Genomic DNA, 16,984 nt, shown 5'->3' on the forward strand with positions numbered 1-16,984 from the left:
AAACTTTTGTAGGAAAATTAGCCAACTATTAGGAGAAAAGAAAAAGGGTTTCCACCACTTAAAAAAAAAAAAAAAAAAAAGTGAAGGGGAAGCAAGGAAAAGAAAAAGAAAAAAAAACAAAGAAAAAGTAACAAATGTTACCATCTGGGACTGTGTGTAACCGGAGAACATTCAGAGTTAGATCTGCCTGCAAGTCCTAGCACTGATCTAGACCCTTCCCTTACAGCTCTCGCTTGTGGTGTAGCTATCCTCAAGCCCTCGCAGAAGCCGTGCGTCAGGATGAACTGAAGCGCTGCTGGGGAGAAGCACGTCTCTTTGTGCTGGGACGGAGGACCGTGAAACACAGGACCAAAGTGTAATTAACCTTCCTAATTGTTTTCCCATCTTTATGCAGTCCTCTAGGTGGCTGCTGGTTTACCACAGATATTTCTACATAATTCGCTTAAAGGAATGTATGATGGATCACACACTATTAGATTTTTATTGTAATAGTGTTTTAAATACTTGTGATCTGGATTCTGCCCTCCACCCTGCCCAGGGAAATGCGACTCTATGGGGAGAGGAGGGAATTTCAGAAAGATTGGTTTGAACTTTACTTTGCTGCTTCTCTCCCGACAGAGCATAACAAAAACCTCAACATTTGACTTTGCCATGAAACAACCATTTTCTGCAAGATGGAAATTTCTGTGGGAAAGTATATCAGGGTAGCTTCTGTTTATATTTTAAAGTTCTATCACCCCAATGATGAAAAAATATTTTTTATATAGCCCTCCTAAATTTTGCCTTCATCATAACTGCCATAGGCAGAAAAATAATTTCCTGACAATCGTTACTAATTAGTGGGAAAGCTATTCTGGGCATATCTTTTTGCTTTTGTAGAGTAGTACTATGAAAGACACAAACACTGTAACTTTATTTTAGCTTTTACCACAATTGTACTATCCAGACTTGGCCGACCTAGTGAAAAGTTGCTGTGACGTATTCCCGTGTATTTTTGGATACCTTTAATTAGAGCTCAACAGTGGCACTGACACAGCTTGGGGAGCCTAACTAACTCTAGCTTTAAAGCACCTATTTGGAGAAAAACAACATTTAGATCAAATCTCATGATCAGGTTTATTGTGAAAGAAAAGCTTCTTTCTTTAAATCATTAAGTGCAGACAGTTACTGCACATGGCCCAACAGCGACTGAAGTTACTTATCTCTGATTATATGCCAGATATAGATTGCTGCTACCAGTAAAAGTTAAGGTTAAAGTCTGAAGTGCTTCATTTTGTGAATGTAATTTAAAAACTATAAGTCAGTTACTGTGGTTTATAATTCTAATCAGAGAGTGTTTCTTATAGATCAGAATCACTTCTCACACTGGAAAGGACAGAAAGGGTTATAATCAGTCCCATGTGACATTCAATTATATCAAGTCCTCCAAAAATCTTTTAAAATGCTCTGAATTGCCTGAGTAGATAGTTTTGTCATACTTATTACTTATTAATGCCTCTACCCTTAAAGTAGGACTTAGATGAGACTTATTTTTTAAATTGTCAAAGAATTGTTTCCTGTTTGTATGTAGTTTACATTACCAAAAACCCTAAAACCCAACTTCTGTGAAAGTGTAACAAGAATTAAGTTCAGTACTTGATGCAAGTTATTAAGTAAACATGGGAGTTTATACAAGGATACCATTGTAGTCATCAACACACTAACTATAATTCTTCCTCAAAATTCAGATGCAAACACAATGAAAATCAGGCCCCTTCTTGTGATGGCACAGCAGGCAGTTTCAGACAGGAGGCCATGCAATTGCTAGACAGAGGACTAAGTCTTCCCACTCCCTTATTGCTCCTTAGAAAGATGCTATGGAGCTTCACAAGTGTCCTCTGCAGTCCTGAAACTGAACAACATTTTGGAACTGACTGCATTAGCGGTGAGCCTTCACCTTTAACTCTTAGTCCTCTGTCTAGTAAGCAGCAATGACTGAATGCAAGCAAGTTAATTATTTGTATAATGGGAATATTTGACTGATTTGCACTCTAATTTTTACTTGGAATTTATCTTTTTTTTTTTTTTGAGGACTGCTTAGCGCATAAGTTTCTGACACTGTTAAAAAATCAGTTGGAATTGTGTTAAATACACAGTTTTTTAGTTGCACGTTCTACTTACAGAAAACTGTGGTACTGTTGTAAAAGGATCGAAAAAAGGATTAGATGTATCAGCAGGGAATGTCTTTATCTTTAAAAAAGATAAAGAAAAAGATGTTACTTTCAGAGCATAAAAATGCAAAAGAAAAAAAAAAGCAGCAAAGCATTGCAACTACAGTGACATATCCAACAAATTAGAGCAGTTCAGCAGTGCTTGGGCCAGACCAAAAAAGACCTCTCCAAAAATGCATACAGAAACCTGATGATGAATAGTCAAAGCATAAATATGGAAACTTGATAGATTAATTTTACCACGTAATTAAATCTGTCGTGCAAATACAGCGCTGACTGCATACAATGCAATTGTCTTCCAATTCTGTCAACAGCCATTGGATCATTACCTGCTTCCTTCAGTCAGCACTACATTTTAAAATACGTAATATGAAGTTCAGGAGCAAATTCTGCAGTGCAGGAACTTTGGCTAAAGAACTTGTGCTTTACGTATTTTAGACTTCCAAATTTTCAGTTACACAGTTGCTGCCAAAGACAATCAATCACGTAAGGTGGGATCGAAAGAAAACCACATATAAAAAAAGCACCAGGGACAACTGTCTGTTTCAGGCAGCTATGAGGTCCTGTGTCAAGAGGAGGGCTGTGGATAAAGGATGACCTCAGGAGGGTTTTTTGAAAGGTACTTGGAGACGGAGAGGTGACAGACCAACACGTCCATGTGCCGAGAAGCCTGAGAGCTCCCAGGGCTCAGTCCATGAGCGTATGGTCACTGGTGTGACCAGGCCCTGCTGGAAGTCACTTCTGCCCTTAAAATCATTTCAAACATTAACTGAAATTAAAGAAATATTAAAAGCAGCAACAATCTCTGTCTCACTTCATTGTGAATGCTGTTTCCCATGATTTTCCTCTCTAGAAGGCAGACATTCATTCATTCAAAGAGAGGACAAAATATCAAATAAAGGTATCAACTTTGAACTGCACATCATGCTTTCCACTTGGGAAAACGCATTTTTTCACTGTAAAGGTGTGTTTTTCACTTTATTATAGAAACTGCTGTGCATTTGTTCATTATGCGTGCCTTCAAGCATATTAAACAGCTACAAACTGTTGTTTAATAATGAGGAAAGCTACCCCGAGGGCCCTGAGCCCTTGTAGGCCAAAGCAAAACCTGAAATTATGACGTCAAATATAATTAAGTAAATGTATAGTGTTTATTTTTTAAACAAAATAACAGAAACATACTGGCTTATAAGGATGCCAAGGGAAATTAACAGCCATCTGTGGGCCCACTTCTGCAAACATGTGGAATTAATCTTGACGTTAATTGTCAGGCTTCTTACACACAAGGAGTATGGATGGCAAAGATACAGTTAAGCATGTAAATACCTTTTTAGCAGAATAGAGGTGTTTATAAGTCAATTACACAGGCGCAAATGAATAAACAACTGTGCAAGGGAGAAATTCTTTTAAATCACAATTTTCTATGCAAACATATTAAAGAAAATTTCACACTCCTTTTATAGTCCTATATTCATGCCTGTTAGCAAAGCGTATGTATACTACATTGCTGATTGAACCTACTCGTTAGATTGAAGCAATAGCTCCTTTCAAGTTTGTTACGTTACGTCATACCCAGAGCCAAGTCTGTCAACACAAAACATGGACAGCTGTAGCATGTCTCACTCTTCTGAGAGACAGCAAATACCCATGAGCCCAAGTTGTCATTCTCAGGTTATGAAGGGTGTACAATGTGATGTTACAGTACAAAATACAAGTGCACTCCATTACAAACACAATCTTTGAGCCAAAGGCAAACAGGGATGGGAAGCTGTTTGCCTATATGCAGTATGAGTTTGATATGCTACAGCCAAAATCTCTCTAATTTTGCAGGTTGGTCTCATTAAGGAAACGAAGCACAGTTACTGAATATAGAAAATGAAAATGACACAGAACGATATTCAAGAACCCACTGAGATTTGGGACCAGAGGCGCGTAAGAGGAGTCAGCCCTGATTGCACGCTGCAGCACACAGCCATGCAGAATACTCTCTTGCAAAATCAGTACTGCAACCCGTGGATGTGCCTGAGGCCAGCCTACCTACCAAACGGCAAAAAACAGTTAATCTGGCTTAGTTATCAGCGTGAGTTCCTCTCTCGGGGAGCTGTGCTTATTTAATCTCAGGAATCAGACAATCTCAACAAATGAAAGGCTCTCTAGGTTCTAAACCCACCAATTTCTGGCATTTTAAAGAAACTGAAAACAGAAATTAAGGAACAGAGAGGAAAAAACCATACTTGTGTTCAATTTAAGAGTGACAAACAGAAATCATCCTGCTCAGCCCTTAGGATTTACTCTTTCTTTCTCTTATCTTTTTTCCTCCTGAGAAGAGACCACTGTTACTCAAATGGCACAACAGACACGACTGGTTTGGCCTGGGGCCTTGATACTAGCGCTGCTGCTAGCTCCCAAAGGTAAAACAGAGACAACATTGTTGTCTCCTCAGCACTGGCGAGAGGTTCTTATCTATTCATGGCTTGGCTCTTTTGAGTAGGAAGTAGGTACAACATCCTCACCCACACAATGGCAGAAAAATTCCGTGTATTTGAGAACACTTTTCAGACTGAGGATATGCAGGATGGGGAAACAGTAGCGTGGAAAGCATCAGTTAAGCAACTGGTTTATGTGGAACTGCATTTGGAAATTTGAAAGGTCTTTTCACCCAGGAATATACTTTGGCCTGCCTGTCCTGCATGTCCACCGTGGCCAGCAGCGTGCTGACGACAGCAGCAGTTGCCAGCACCTGGGAGGAGGAAGAAAACTCTGTGATTCCCACCCCACCACACAAAGAAAGCAGTGTCACGTGTGAGTCTCTTCCTGACTCTTGTCTTGGGGCTGAGTTTATTGCATGGAGTCAAAACTCTCAGAGTAGCTCAGAAAGCAGAACAGCTCCCTGACCAGAACAGGAGGTGGAGACCTAAATGTTATGTATTCCCCACACAATGCATAGCCTCTCTCCCTGTCCTAGGAGGAAGACATCTCCTGACTCATGTGGCAGAAGCAGTCCCTAAACTTTTCCTGGGTGCTTTCTTCTCCCTGCTGCAGCAGCATCTGTTGAAAGATGCCACCTGGGGACTGAGAAAGGAAGAAGAGCAGAGCCATCTCCACCACCTACCGCAAACCTGCAGTTCCTCCAGCCTCTGGAGACCTTCAGCAGCTTCCAGGCTTCACCTGGGATTGCAAACACGAGGGGAAAAGGGAGAGGGAAGAGGAGGTGGGCAGCTCTATGCGCAGGACAGTCTCATGAAGCTGAATTGTAGCTGCTCAGACTAGCAAAACACAGTAGCTGCTAGTGCGTGGATTGCCTATAGACAAGCTGCTGAGGTATTCTGTCTACTTTGGAATAAGACAAAACAAGAGAAGTAACAGCTTTGAAGTTTGCAACTGAGCACAAAACTTCCTGTAGTGGCAGGTGGAGCAGCAATCATGTCCACATTGCAGAGCTGCTCAGATGAGCACGTTCTGGCACAGTCAGGCTCTTCCGCAGGAGCAAAAGGGACTAACTGGTGTCACAGGGGCTACAAAAATATCATGAGCAACAAGAGGTCAGAGCTGTGCTCTTGATAGCAGCATAGACAGACTTTTAAGTATAAAACTTGATTTCAAGCACACCTGCTCTCTCTGCAGGAGTGAAAACAGTCTTGCAGCCAAAGTCACAACCATAAAACAACCTTTAAAGCAGGTCCCATGAGTAACTGTCACATCACAGGGGCACGGCATGAAAGGGGAGTGAAGGCGTTCTGCATTCCAGCGGCATCTCACAACCTCAAATGCCCCTTGCTTGAAAGGTCAGGGTGCATTACCATAGCAGAACTACTTTGGACAAGTATCTCCTTGTCTAGAATATTTAGCTTGGCAAGTTAAGAATTTACTAAGCTTAAAAGAACAGTTGACTCTTAACAAAAAGAAAGAAAAAAAGAAAAGAAAAATACAAAAAGGATCAGCACAGTCTCAGGAAAAGTCCAGCGGTTGAGTAATCTTTAAGGAGAAAAATCTGAAAACCAGTCAATATAAATCACATTGATTTTGTGGGAAAATGAGTGAAATTTTATTCTCTGTGGATAATTTTCTGCTAGTACTCAAAGATTCTTGTTGCGTTATTAGCTGTCCATTGGGGTGACATATTTTGGAGGTATCTTTGCCACAACCAGAAAGAATTAACAGCACTAATTTTCCTTGATATTTATACCGCAAGGAAGAACGAAGGAGGGTGAAGGAAGAAAAGGGACAATGGGACAAGAACCTTCCCCTTTTCTTTGCATTTGTGCAAAGAGTTCTTCCAGACAGAATTTAAAATCTCAGTAAAAACAACTGTACTTTCCTGAAACACCTTTTACATGGGTTAGGAGAAAAAAACTGTAATGTTCTCATAAAAGCAAACAGAAGTGGAGGGAGACAAAGAAAGAGTATTCCCACCTGAAACGAAAACAGCAGGAGACTTGTAGAAAATGAGTCAGCAGTTGGAATGCATTAATTGATATAAAATTAGCTATTTTTGGTATTTCTATCAGAGGGGAATACTACAAATGTCCTTTCTGTGACAAAAAAATACCACTTTTGGGAGAAGTGGGCTTAATTTGGATATGTTCTCTTACATTTAGGGTAGTCAGTATATTCACTGCCCTGCCACAACGTCCTTTCCTTCTACAAAGGTCCAGTAACATTTTCTGCTGTTGACACTTTGCTTCACTCCCATCCCCTGCACCTTGACTGGAGGCCTTTATAATATGCTGGAGAAAATGTGTGATCTCAGTGAGTTTGCACTGTCACTTTGTATACTGGCCAGACGGAAGACAAACTTTAGGCCAAACACTTCACTAGATTCCTGTGCATCGCAGCAGAAGCAGAGCTGCTAACACCTGAAGCAGTGTCATAAACACAGCTCTCAGTATACACATGTAGCCAGAGGAATATTCTGTGGTGCTTTATTTCAAAATACATGTTATAAGTTGAATACCATCACATCCATACAGCACAGAGACTTGTTTCTACTCATCAGAAAAGATCAGCAGCCAAAACTACTGGAGTACATTGCGTTAGCATTTCCCAGTCCTGATGTGTGATGTGACTTTAAAACCACCAGGTAACCATTAGACCTGGTTTCCAAAACCAGTGATATGATTCTGGACTCTGCAATTGTTCAGTAAAGCCCCTTGTCTGCTGTCACACCATTTCAGTGGCTGAAATGAATAATGAGGTGGAAAATGTAAACCCGAAGAGTTTCTGGCATTTTTCACCATGCGATACCCCCATGGCCAAACAAATTCTTTTGAGTGGGAGTAGTTCCTGGCTCCAATGATCGATCACTCAGGTAATGTCAACCCCAGTTCACTCCCTTTGCGTGTGGCAACAAAACCGGCGTGATAGGTAGGCAGGGGTAATCACTGCCTGGATGCACAGGGCAAAAATCAGACCAAACCAGTGCAGTCCAATGAACTTGTAACAGGACAGAGATGTAAATCAGCAATATCATTGGCTAATCAGTCTTGGAAAAGGCTGTATGAACTAAATGCCTTGATGAACCACACTTGGTGCGAATCCCACGCGCATTGTGTCATAGGCCACCTTCTTTTCACGGGATGCAGGATTTTTTCCACTTGTTGAACCGACATCCAGGTATCAGTGTCAGCAGACATGTTTCATTCACACAGATTAAAGAGGGCCAGTTCTGCAGAAATGTACCATTGAAAACACCCTAAGACACCAAATGTGAAGTTTCTGAAGAGGATGGGTTTCTGTGCAAGCCGCCAAGCCAGGGAAACACTACGTGTTCAGAACCTCCGTGCCTACGGTCGCTCCCTCTGGGGAAATAACATTGTGAAATCTCCTTCCTAGCTCCATCTGGTCTTCAGGTCTCCCTTGCTCATCTTGCAAATAACTTGTGGAGACTGGAGTTCAAGGAAACGCTTCGAACAACATTCATTGACACCTAAGAACCAACATAAGTGAATCCAACTGTTTGACTCATCTGACTTATCTGCTTGGTGCGAGTTTCCACAGGACTGCAGCACAGAGTCCCCCTCCCCACAGGTACCACTTAACTCCTTTTGGTAAACTGAGAAAGCTCCACCTTGAAAGTTACGTTCATTCCACGGTATCCTTGCTGAGCCAAGTTCTCTTGGGGTCCCCTCAAATGGTGAACTTGCCATTCCTCTGCTCACTGACGTACGCCAGCCCTTCTCTGGACATTGCTGCACGCTGTGCCCACCTGTCCTGGAACGTGCCCCAGCAGCATATACCATGTTCTTGATGTCTCACTGGGTGCTTGTACAACAGGGCTAATACTTTGCTCTCCATCAGATACTTTCCTCCCTCTTACAGTCACTTTGCGCAACCCTTCCTGACACAGAGGTGTTGTCAGGAGGTGGCTGTGCTCCAGTGACTTCTGGCTCCCAAACGGATGCTCAAGGGAGTTCATGGGAGTGATGTACAAGGTTCAGCCTCTGCTGAAGCTTGGCTTTGCTGCAGCTATAGCATTTCACAGATACTTAACGTATAGTAGTTTGTGGCTACGGTATCAGCTATACACTATTTACAAGCAGGTCTACCTAAAACACAGTAAAGATGTCCAGGATAAAATCCTGAATCTTCACGCCAACTTTTGTACTAATTTGCAAGGGCAGCCCTGCAAATCGTGTTGGTGCTAGTATCCCTCTTATGCTGCCTTTAAAGATGGAGTACTCTGTTGATCTTCACTCTAAGGATTGTAATTATGGGTTGCTAGCAAAGTGATTTCAGAGGTATTGGGAGGGGACAGGGGAACGACAGTAGTAATGTTATTAACCCAGCCCAGCATCTCTACAGCACACTGGAAGGGAATGCATGTCCTGGATCATTTTTACAATGTAGCTTTGCCTTGAGACTATTTTTGAGAAGACATTCTTCAAAAGAATACAGAATAATGACAATTCAGATGTGACAAAAGCAAGACAGTATCCATGCTCTCACAGTCTTCAGGATTTTCAGTACTCTTTTGTTGATGCTGTGAAGGCGAGCAAGCTTAGGCAGAACGTAATCTCAGCATGGGCTATCAGCCCAGTCACCATCCCCTGAGGAAAACGTGGCAAGGCAAAATGATGTCACAGTCTTGATGCGTTGGCTAAAATGCAGACTAAAGATTGCAGCATTTGCTTGGTCTTTGTTTAAAACACAGAAATGAAGCAAACAAAAAGCAGTAGGTATACTCGCTGGATACGGTTGCTCTCCAACATTGCTGCAGAATAAGTTAGTTGCATTGCTAGGACAGCTAATGCAAAGTTACTTTTTTTGCCCCTTAGTCTTTACCAATGAAATCAGCGATGATCCAGTGCCAGGTGCCTAGACCACGTGCACAGCCAACAAAATTACGTGGCATCTTCTGCCGATGGAGGCTGTTGTCATAGAAGAAAGTCACTAAAGATGGATAACATGAAGAGGAGGAAATGAGTACTGTGATTCCTGCCAGTTGAGAGTGCCCCAGGTAAGCCATATATTTCCCAGTTTGACCACCAGCAAGCAGACTGTACATGCATTTTGTACCAGATGGAAACTCACCACTAGCCACACCTGATTATTTCTAAGCGTAGACACTGAGAGCTCATCATCCAATAACTGTTGGTTCACCATGCCTCATTAACATGGAGACTTCAAACCCAGGGACATTTCAACAAAGGCTGACTAATAACCACATAACATACCTGTACTTTTTCAGAAGCATCAGGATCACATTCCTCTATTGAAAAGTTATGATAGATTGACGCAAACAGTGCACCGCCTGACCCTCGTCCAACACAAACAAACAGTTTGACTTTCTACTGTAATCAATCTCTACTTGTGTAAGAGCAAAAGCTGGCTGAAAGTCCTTAAGTGTCCAGAAACTCAACCAATCACGGTCTCCTTGAATGTCAGGATAGTAAGAAATACTTTGCATTAATTTTCTGTCCTATTTTTCTGGGCTATTGAGCTCTGCCAAAATCCCCAGGAGTTTATGCATTTCATTATTCTAAAGGAAAAGAATAGCACAGATAGATTAAAGTCAGTGGAGCTGCAGAAAAAGTGTTAAAATGACAAACTGCTGCACTACTTTTATATATCTATCCAGAAGGACACTTGTGCGTATTTTCAACTTCAGCATGTGACTAGTCCCAGTGACTACTGCGGCCTTAATCTGTGTATGTGCCTACAAGTTTTGGTGACCTCTCATGGATTAGGATCTACTCAAATACACGTAGGAGTGCTGACTGCTGTGCTGTGCTGACTGCTGCGCTGTGCTGCAGTTTGCCAGTCTCACTATCCTGAAAGTCTGGTCTGAATTAAGCTTCTACATGACAATAATCAATTTCATCATAATATGGCACCTTTTCCAACATGCATCATAGAAACAGAGCACTGCTTCTTTAAATGTAGTGGATGCAAAACTGTTTGATCCTATCAATAAGACAACTCCAGTAGAAGCTAAAAGTCTATAAGGAACAATGTTTTGCTTGGTTTAAGATTTGTGCATGAACAAGTCCAATCCCATATCTAGTAAATCTTGTGTGATAAATGTTACATATAAAAACATATTTATTCATAACCTCACGCCCTTGGCTACAGAATCATTCACATTGCCATCCACGAAGCATTGAAAAAACACAAAGGTTCTGTCTTGACTGCAAGTAAAATCTTGTGTTCACACACAACAGCTCATTAGGCATATACATTTATAGTTTCAAACACTTGCATTGTAATATTTTGCCAATTCAGTGCCATGAAACACATCAGATGCCTCTGTGTCTGTCGAGTCCCTCATTAAAGCAATCCAGCATCAAAGTAAATGTATTGTTCCTTTTCTCAGCTTATTTCCATCTTTTCAAGAACAGATTGGGATGCTATCTTAAAAGCCAGTCTCTCAGTCTGAGACACTGTACTCAGGCATGTTCCATAGCTAAAGAGATCAGTCCCAGCCAAGGGATAATCCCAATTGATTAGGGCTATTAGCACATAGCTCACTCTTGCCCATCCTTAATTACAGCAGAAATTTATCCTTTGGACGGAGAGGAAAAGCACAGAACTCTTCTGCTTGGTCCAGGAATGACAGCAGTTTGAATGCCAGAAGGCTGCTCCATCATTTGAGCAGAGCTCTGCTTCCCCATAATTTGTTTATTGGGCAAAGGATCCAGGGGATCCATTATTAAAGACATCTCTGTGAAAGCGACTGAAGAAGATTATAATGCTGCAGTGAACAGGAAAAGAAAAGGGAAATGGGAGAGAGGCCAAACAACGACAGTCCTCGCCCTGGAGATCTGCTTGTGGCTCTTCTTTGGGGGAAGAAATACACTGTGAATAAAATGTCACAGGCAGATCCTGGTCCCCAGTCAGTGAATTCCTGCCCATCCCAGCAGAAGCTCACAGGGGAGCCAAACTGGGAGCTGGGGATTTCCTGCAAGGCATGTTTCCAGCACCACTGACTCCAAGGCCCCTTCCCAGCACCATGTGGTGATGGAGGAGGCCAAAACACACTGTTGTCTGGCAACCTCTGCTGATGTTATGGTCCCTGGGAAGATTACAGTTAACTCTTTCAATTCAGAAAAACCTTGAAGCCTTTCTAAATCGCAAGAGGAGCAGAAGCTGGTCTTGTCAACCTCGTAACCGGGGAACAATGACGGAGCTTACAGTGATGGCTTTAACTTTCTCCCCAAGAGCCCTGGGATAGCTGACGGCTAAGACCTGGGATACTCTGTTTTCTTGGGGGGGGTGTGTGTTTTGATTTGTTGTTGTTTGGGGTTTTTTTTTGTAGTCCTGTGCCTGCTGCTTTTAGAGTGTGCTCTCCGTGAGCTTGGGAACTAACTGTTCTTGGTGCAGTAATATGCCTACTTCAGCCACACTGTAGATATGAAGAAAAGCCTTTACCCACACTGCCTCAGTGCCCCTGTTCTTGGTGAGGGAGAAAGCACAGTTTCTTCAACCTTTTTTTCCAAACCGCTAGCAGCAAGACAGGAGAGATCTGAAGGACAAAATCGCTTTAGATGCACACACAAACATGGGCTCTGCTGACCACAGACATGTTGAAGAGAGCAAGCTTTGTCTGCAATCTGGGCAGCTCAGCCACTGATGCAAACACATGGGCTCTATCTGGGTGGGAGCACTTGAGCTTCATGGTTATTGATTTTGACAATTTGCTTGACTCGGATGCAGCATGAGACGAGTGCCAAATTGTGCACAAATTCAGGTGGTCAGAAGCCCACTGTACTTGGCACATGATTTCCCATCTCCAGCACTGCCAACAGGGCTCTCAGCAGAGCATGTGCACATGGCTTGGTGTGTGTGCCAGATGGCACGGGCAGCTCCTTCATCACAATACATCTTGGTAATATCTGGCACTTTGCCCAAAGTGGCCAGGTGACGTTCCACAGCATCGGAGCACTTGCAAGACTCTAGCCAAATTTTTGGCAGAGGAACAATAAATGACATTAACTTGCTAAATGAGTTTTGTAGAGGTTCACTTTCTTGTCCTCACTGGCTGTTCCTCCAAGAGGTGGGGTTCGGTCTTGGCTTGCTGAACATGAGATTAATGTCATGCCATAAAGCAAGCCATAAATCCACAGTTCTTCCATAGCGATGGTTTTGTGGCCAAGTTCCAAGGAATAACTAAGGAGTATGCAAGAATTGTTTTCTAGTCAGCAGACTTAAATTGGATGTACAGGACATCTACCTCTGTAGAAATTTTCTTCCTCAGCCCAAAACAGTTTATTATTTTGTTTTTCAGAGGGTGACAGAAGGGGTAATGAAGAGGACCTTTTCTACTGAGTTCTGTGGTTTTTAATCCAGTTACCATGATAGTTGATTAGCTGGAATTAAGCAACTTCTGTTTTCTTCCTTCCGCAATTACAATTTTCCTCTATGATCTACAATATTTGGGACAAGGCTCAGAAACTGTGGAATTACTACAGACATGCTGAGATTTATGCAAACTTCAATTTATCAGTTCAACTTACTGGTTATTTCTACTATTGCCACTCTTCTGAGTTACAAGACTTGTCCTAGGCTCTGTACAAAGTCAAAGTAAAAGATTTGTCCTGATGTAAATCTCACAAGCCAATGACTGGGTCTCTGTTTTGTTTTTGCTTGCTAGTAGAGAGACTACAACAAATTAAATAGATAATATGCCTCTGTAGGGGATTTTCCCACTGTTGTAAATAACAGTAGAGCAGTGGACAAATCGGTAGACAGGCCATAAGAGAAAGTCGATGGTCACTTAGGTACTGCTGGTGGTTCATCAGAAGAGATGCTATTGGAACTGCTTAGGAATTCTCATCAGAAAATGCTTATTTATTCAAACTGAACGTGTTACAAAAGAATCGGTGTGGTACAAAAGAATGATTTTACCTCAGCATTTTGCAGAGGAGGTTTTAGTACCTAATTTAGAAATGACATTTTGATTGGAAACACGAGTTCATTGAAATTAATTAACAAACATTACTCGAAACTGAAACACTTCACAACTGTTACAATGAAAACATTTCAAATTGGTCTGATACTTTTCTCTACCCTTCTTACCACTCTCTGACATTTGATTCAGGATGTTTTCCAAAATACAGGCTTTTGAAAGAAAATGTAGACAACTAGATTTTACTTTAATCAAAGAAGGAAAAAAAACCCATTTCCTATCAGTTCCGATTATTCAATTGAGTGGCAAATAAATAGAAAGTTTACTTGCTCTTTTTGCTAGTTTTGCAAGTTGAGTCACCCACCAGTCAAAAAACAGCTCAGAAAGCAGATGTTTCCATTTTCTGTTGGAGCTTGGAGGCATTCAATTGAAATTCCACAGAACAGCCAAGCAGTTAGCATCACACTTGCTATCACACTGGAAAAATGTGAATTAGAATTACACATATATCAATTCATTAGTGGGTTGGAAAGAAAACAAATACACAATAGTTACTCACTGGAGTCTAAATGCAATTGTCACTAATCACAGCAAGGAAGAAAAATTATGAACTTCACAGCTGCTGAGACAAAAGAAATTATGTACTTCTCAGGCCACAGGAAAGGTGATTAATATGCCTTTATCAAAAGACTTTGAGACATAATAGCTTCATCACTATACTTGTCTCATTGAGAGCAAACATGAAGAGATATACCTAGTTTCAAGCAGACTTTCACAGAGAAGCTGAACATTTTTCTATTACATGGGTTACTGTAGAGTGGAAAAGGAGACTCAGTCAGTACATCCAAAAGTTGATGCTCTATGTCTGAAAAGCCCTGTCTATCTGTTGTTTGCTTTTATTCTTCTTAGGCAGATGTTACACCTGCTTACTGCTTCTAAGGACATGAAACACATTCACTTGAAAAGTAAAGCAATAATCTGAAATAAAAAAAAAGATATTGAGCAAAAGTATGATTGAACATATCAGACCTGATTTACAATATGCAGGTTCTAAAAGATTTGCTAAAGATTTGTGTTCTCAGCTTGCAGCAGGAGGTAGCTGTCAGCGAATTTAATCTCTGTTTGCTTGCATTTACTTGATCCCCTTCGCTTACTCTGATATTGATTTCAAGCAAAAGAGAAAGCTGTTACTGTCATGGAATGATCATGTTTTTGATGGGGAGGCAGGAGAAAGGGATTGCAGGTAGTGTTTTTTTTTTTTAAAGCTACAATAATATTTATGATCCTCAAGTTTTCTGACTTTACTAACTGCTGCTGAAGTGGTGGCAATCTGCATCACTTCAGAGGCACTGAGAAAAGCTTTGGACTAAAAATGGTTACTGCACTAGTTTCACAAAAAGAGAAGCACACAGACAGTCTTGCACTGCCCTGTCTATGGTGTTGTCCTGGTTTCGGCAGAGATAGAGTTAATTTCCTTCCAAGTAGCTGGTACAGTGCTGTGTTTTGGATTTAGGGTGAGAACAATGTTGATAACACACCGATGTTTTAGTTGTTGCTAAGTAGTGCTTACACTAGCCAAGGACTTTTCATCTTCCCATGCTCTACCGACTGAGAAGGCTGGAGGTGCACAAGAAGCTGGGAGGGGGCACAGCCAGGACAGCTGACCCAAACTGGCCCAAGGGACATTCCATACCATGTGACGTCATGCTCAGTACATAAAGCGGGGGGAAAGCTGGCCGGGGGGGCTGCTGCTTGGGGACTGGCTGGGCATCGGTTGGCGGGTGGTGAGCAATTGCATTGTGCATCGCTTGCTTTGCATATTATTATTATTATTAATTATTATTATTTTATTTTATTTCAGTTATTAAACTGTTTTTATCTCAACCCATGAGTTTTCTCACTTCTACTCTCCCAATTCTCCCCCCATCCCACCGGGGGGCGGGGAGTGAGCAAGCTGACTGAGTTGCTGACTGAGGTTAAACCATGACAGGTGTTAGGCAGTTTCAGATGCTCTGCATCATTAGGGAGCAGTCTCCCTAGGATCTTGCCTGTCAATTGGCCTCAAGTCACTGTTACTACAGTCAAGCACATCCTAGACTCCCTCTCATAAATTGATCAAACTTCATTTTAAAGTTACTTCACAGCCACAGTAGTCTCATTTGAAGTACTACTCCAGAAACTACACTGCTTGCAAATGTACTTTATCACTCCCATAGTCTTCAGGACAGGCTTTCACAGATGATTTGACCTAAAGATAAATCATTTTGTTTGTGGGGTTAGTGTTGAGCTGGATCAACGAGCTGATCGAGCTCCTGTCACAGCCCTACTAAGGAAGCTGGGACAGATGAAACCATCCAGCACCCATCGACAGAAAGACCTGCACGTACAGCTGTGACACCACAACCTCAATCCTCCAGCTTCATAGGCGAGTCTGTAAACTGCCATCAAACCACCAACCATACAGGCACAGCAAACATTCTGCCACAGGGCAACAATCTCGCAGACTTTAGTTACAGAGCACTAGCGGTTCTCTAAGCTATTTTCCTGACTGTATCTCCCTGCAGGCACACAGGTGGTAGAAGACCCACCAATTTGCTGGTGTAAATGTCTTCTTAAATGAGCTCCCAGCATGTGGCAGGCCCGCTATGGAGTCCAGACAAAGTTTTAAGCTCCAGGACCAGCTCTGCTTGCATGATCGGGCAGAAAACAGATTTATGACTAGGCCTTTACTTCTTTTATAATTTCTACAGGCACGGGGCAAGCACATGGAATGCCAGAGGACGGTTAAGACAGCATCTTAAAATGTACAGAGATGACTAAAAGTAATTGTATGTGGCGGATTTTGTCACCTCCAGGTAAAAGCTTATACCCTCTTGATCCAAACTATCTTCTGACATTCCACCCCTACCTTCATCACAAGTTTTATAAAAAGTTAGCCAGTGGGCCATTCAGTATTTTAAAGCAGTGAATTAGAAGATACGAGGTAGGCACAGTGCAGCATCATGCCTGTGCTTTGCTCCACTTAACACCTTCCCCTCTTTTTGTACCTTTTCTTGCTCATGTACACATTGCATCCAATTTATCACAGTGTCCACTGGTGCAAAGTCAGCAACGGATTTCACCTTGTGGATCTTTTTAGTTCTTGTGGAATTCACTTTCAATTAGTTAAAGAAATAGGGAAGTGTTGAATCATCTGTCATACATTTACAGAGCGCACCGAGTTGTTCTGCATAGCATACAGATAACGGGGAAAAAAATGTTCATTGAGCCGATGAATTTAAATCACTTAAATAGAGGCAAAATAAAAAGTAAATCTAAATGCTCACAATTCATCTTTTAGCATTCTCTCATTTTGCTTCTTCACTGACCTGTGTGCCCTTCTGCAAAGTATGAATGGGAGCAAATCCCCAAATAGTTGGGTAGCAGTCAA

At 41.8% G+C, this 16,984-nt stretch overlaps 1 protein-coding gene across 1 annotated transcript in view; it reads right to left on the reverse strand.

Annotated features, from left to right (window-relative positions):
* EPB41L4B (erythrocyte membrane protein band 4.1 like 4B) overlaps positions 1-16,984 on the reverse strand; it is a 147,711-nt gene that overhangs the window by 8,858 nt on the left and 121,869 nt on the right. Inside the window, exon 23 of the mRNA XM_019472320.1 lies at positions 2,161-2,229. Coding sequence (XP_019327865.1) covers positions 2,161-2,229 — 69 coding nt within the window. The remainder of the gene's footprint in view (positions 1-2,160; positions 2,230-16,984) is intronic.

This window comes from Aptenodytes forsteri, unplaced genomic scaffold (genome assembly GCF_000699145.1).
Source record: "Aptenodytes forsteri isolate BGI_AS27 unplaced genomic scaffold, ASM69914v1 Scaffold114, whole genome shotgun sequence".
Lineage (NCBI taxonomy): Eukaryota > Metazoa > Chordata > Aves > Sphenisciformes > Spheniscidae > Aptenodytes > Aptenodytes forsteri.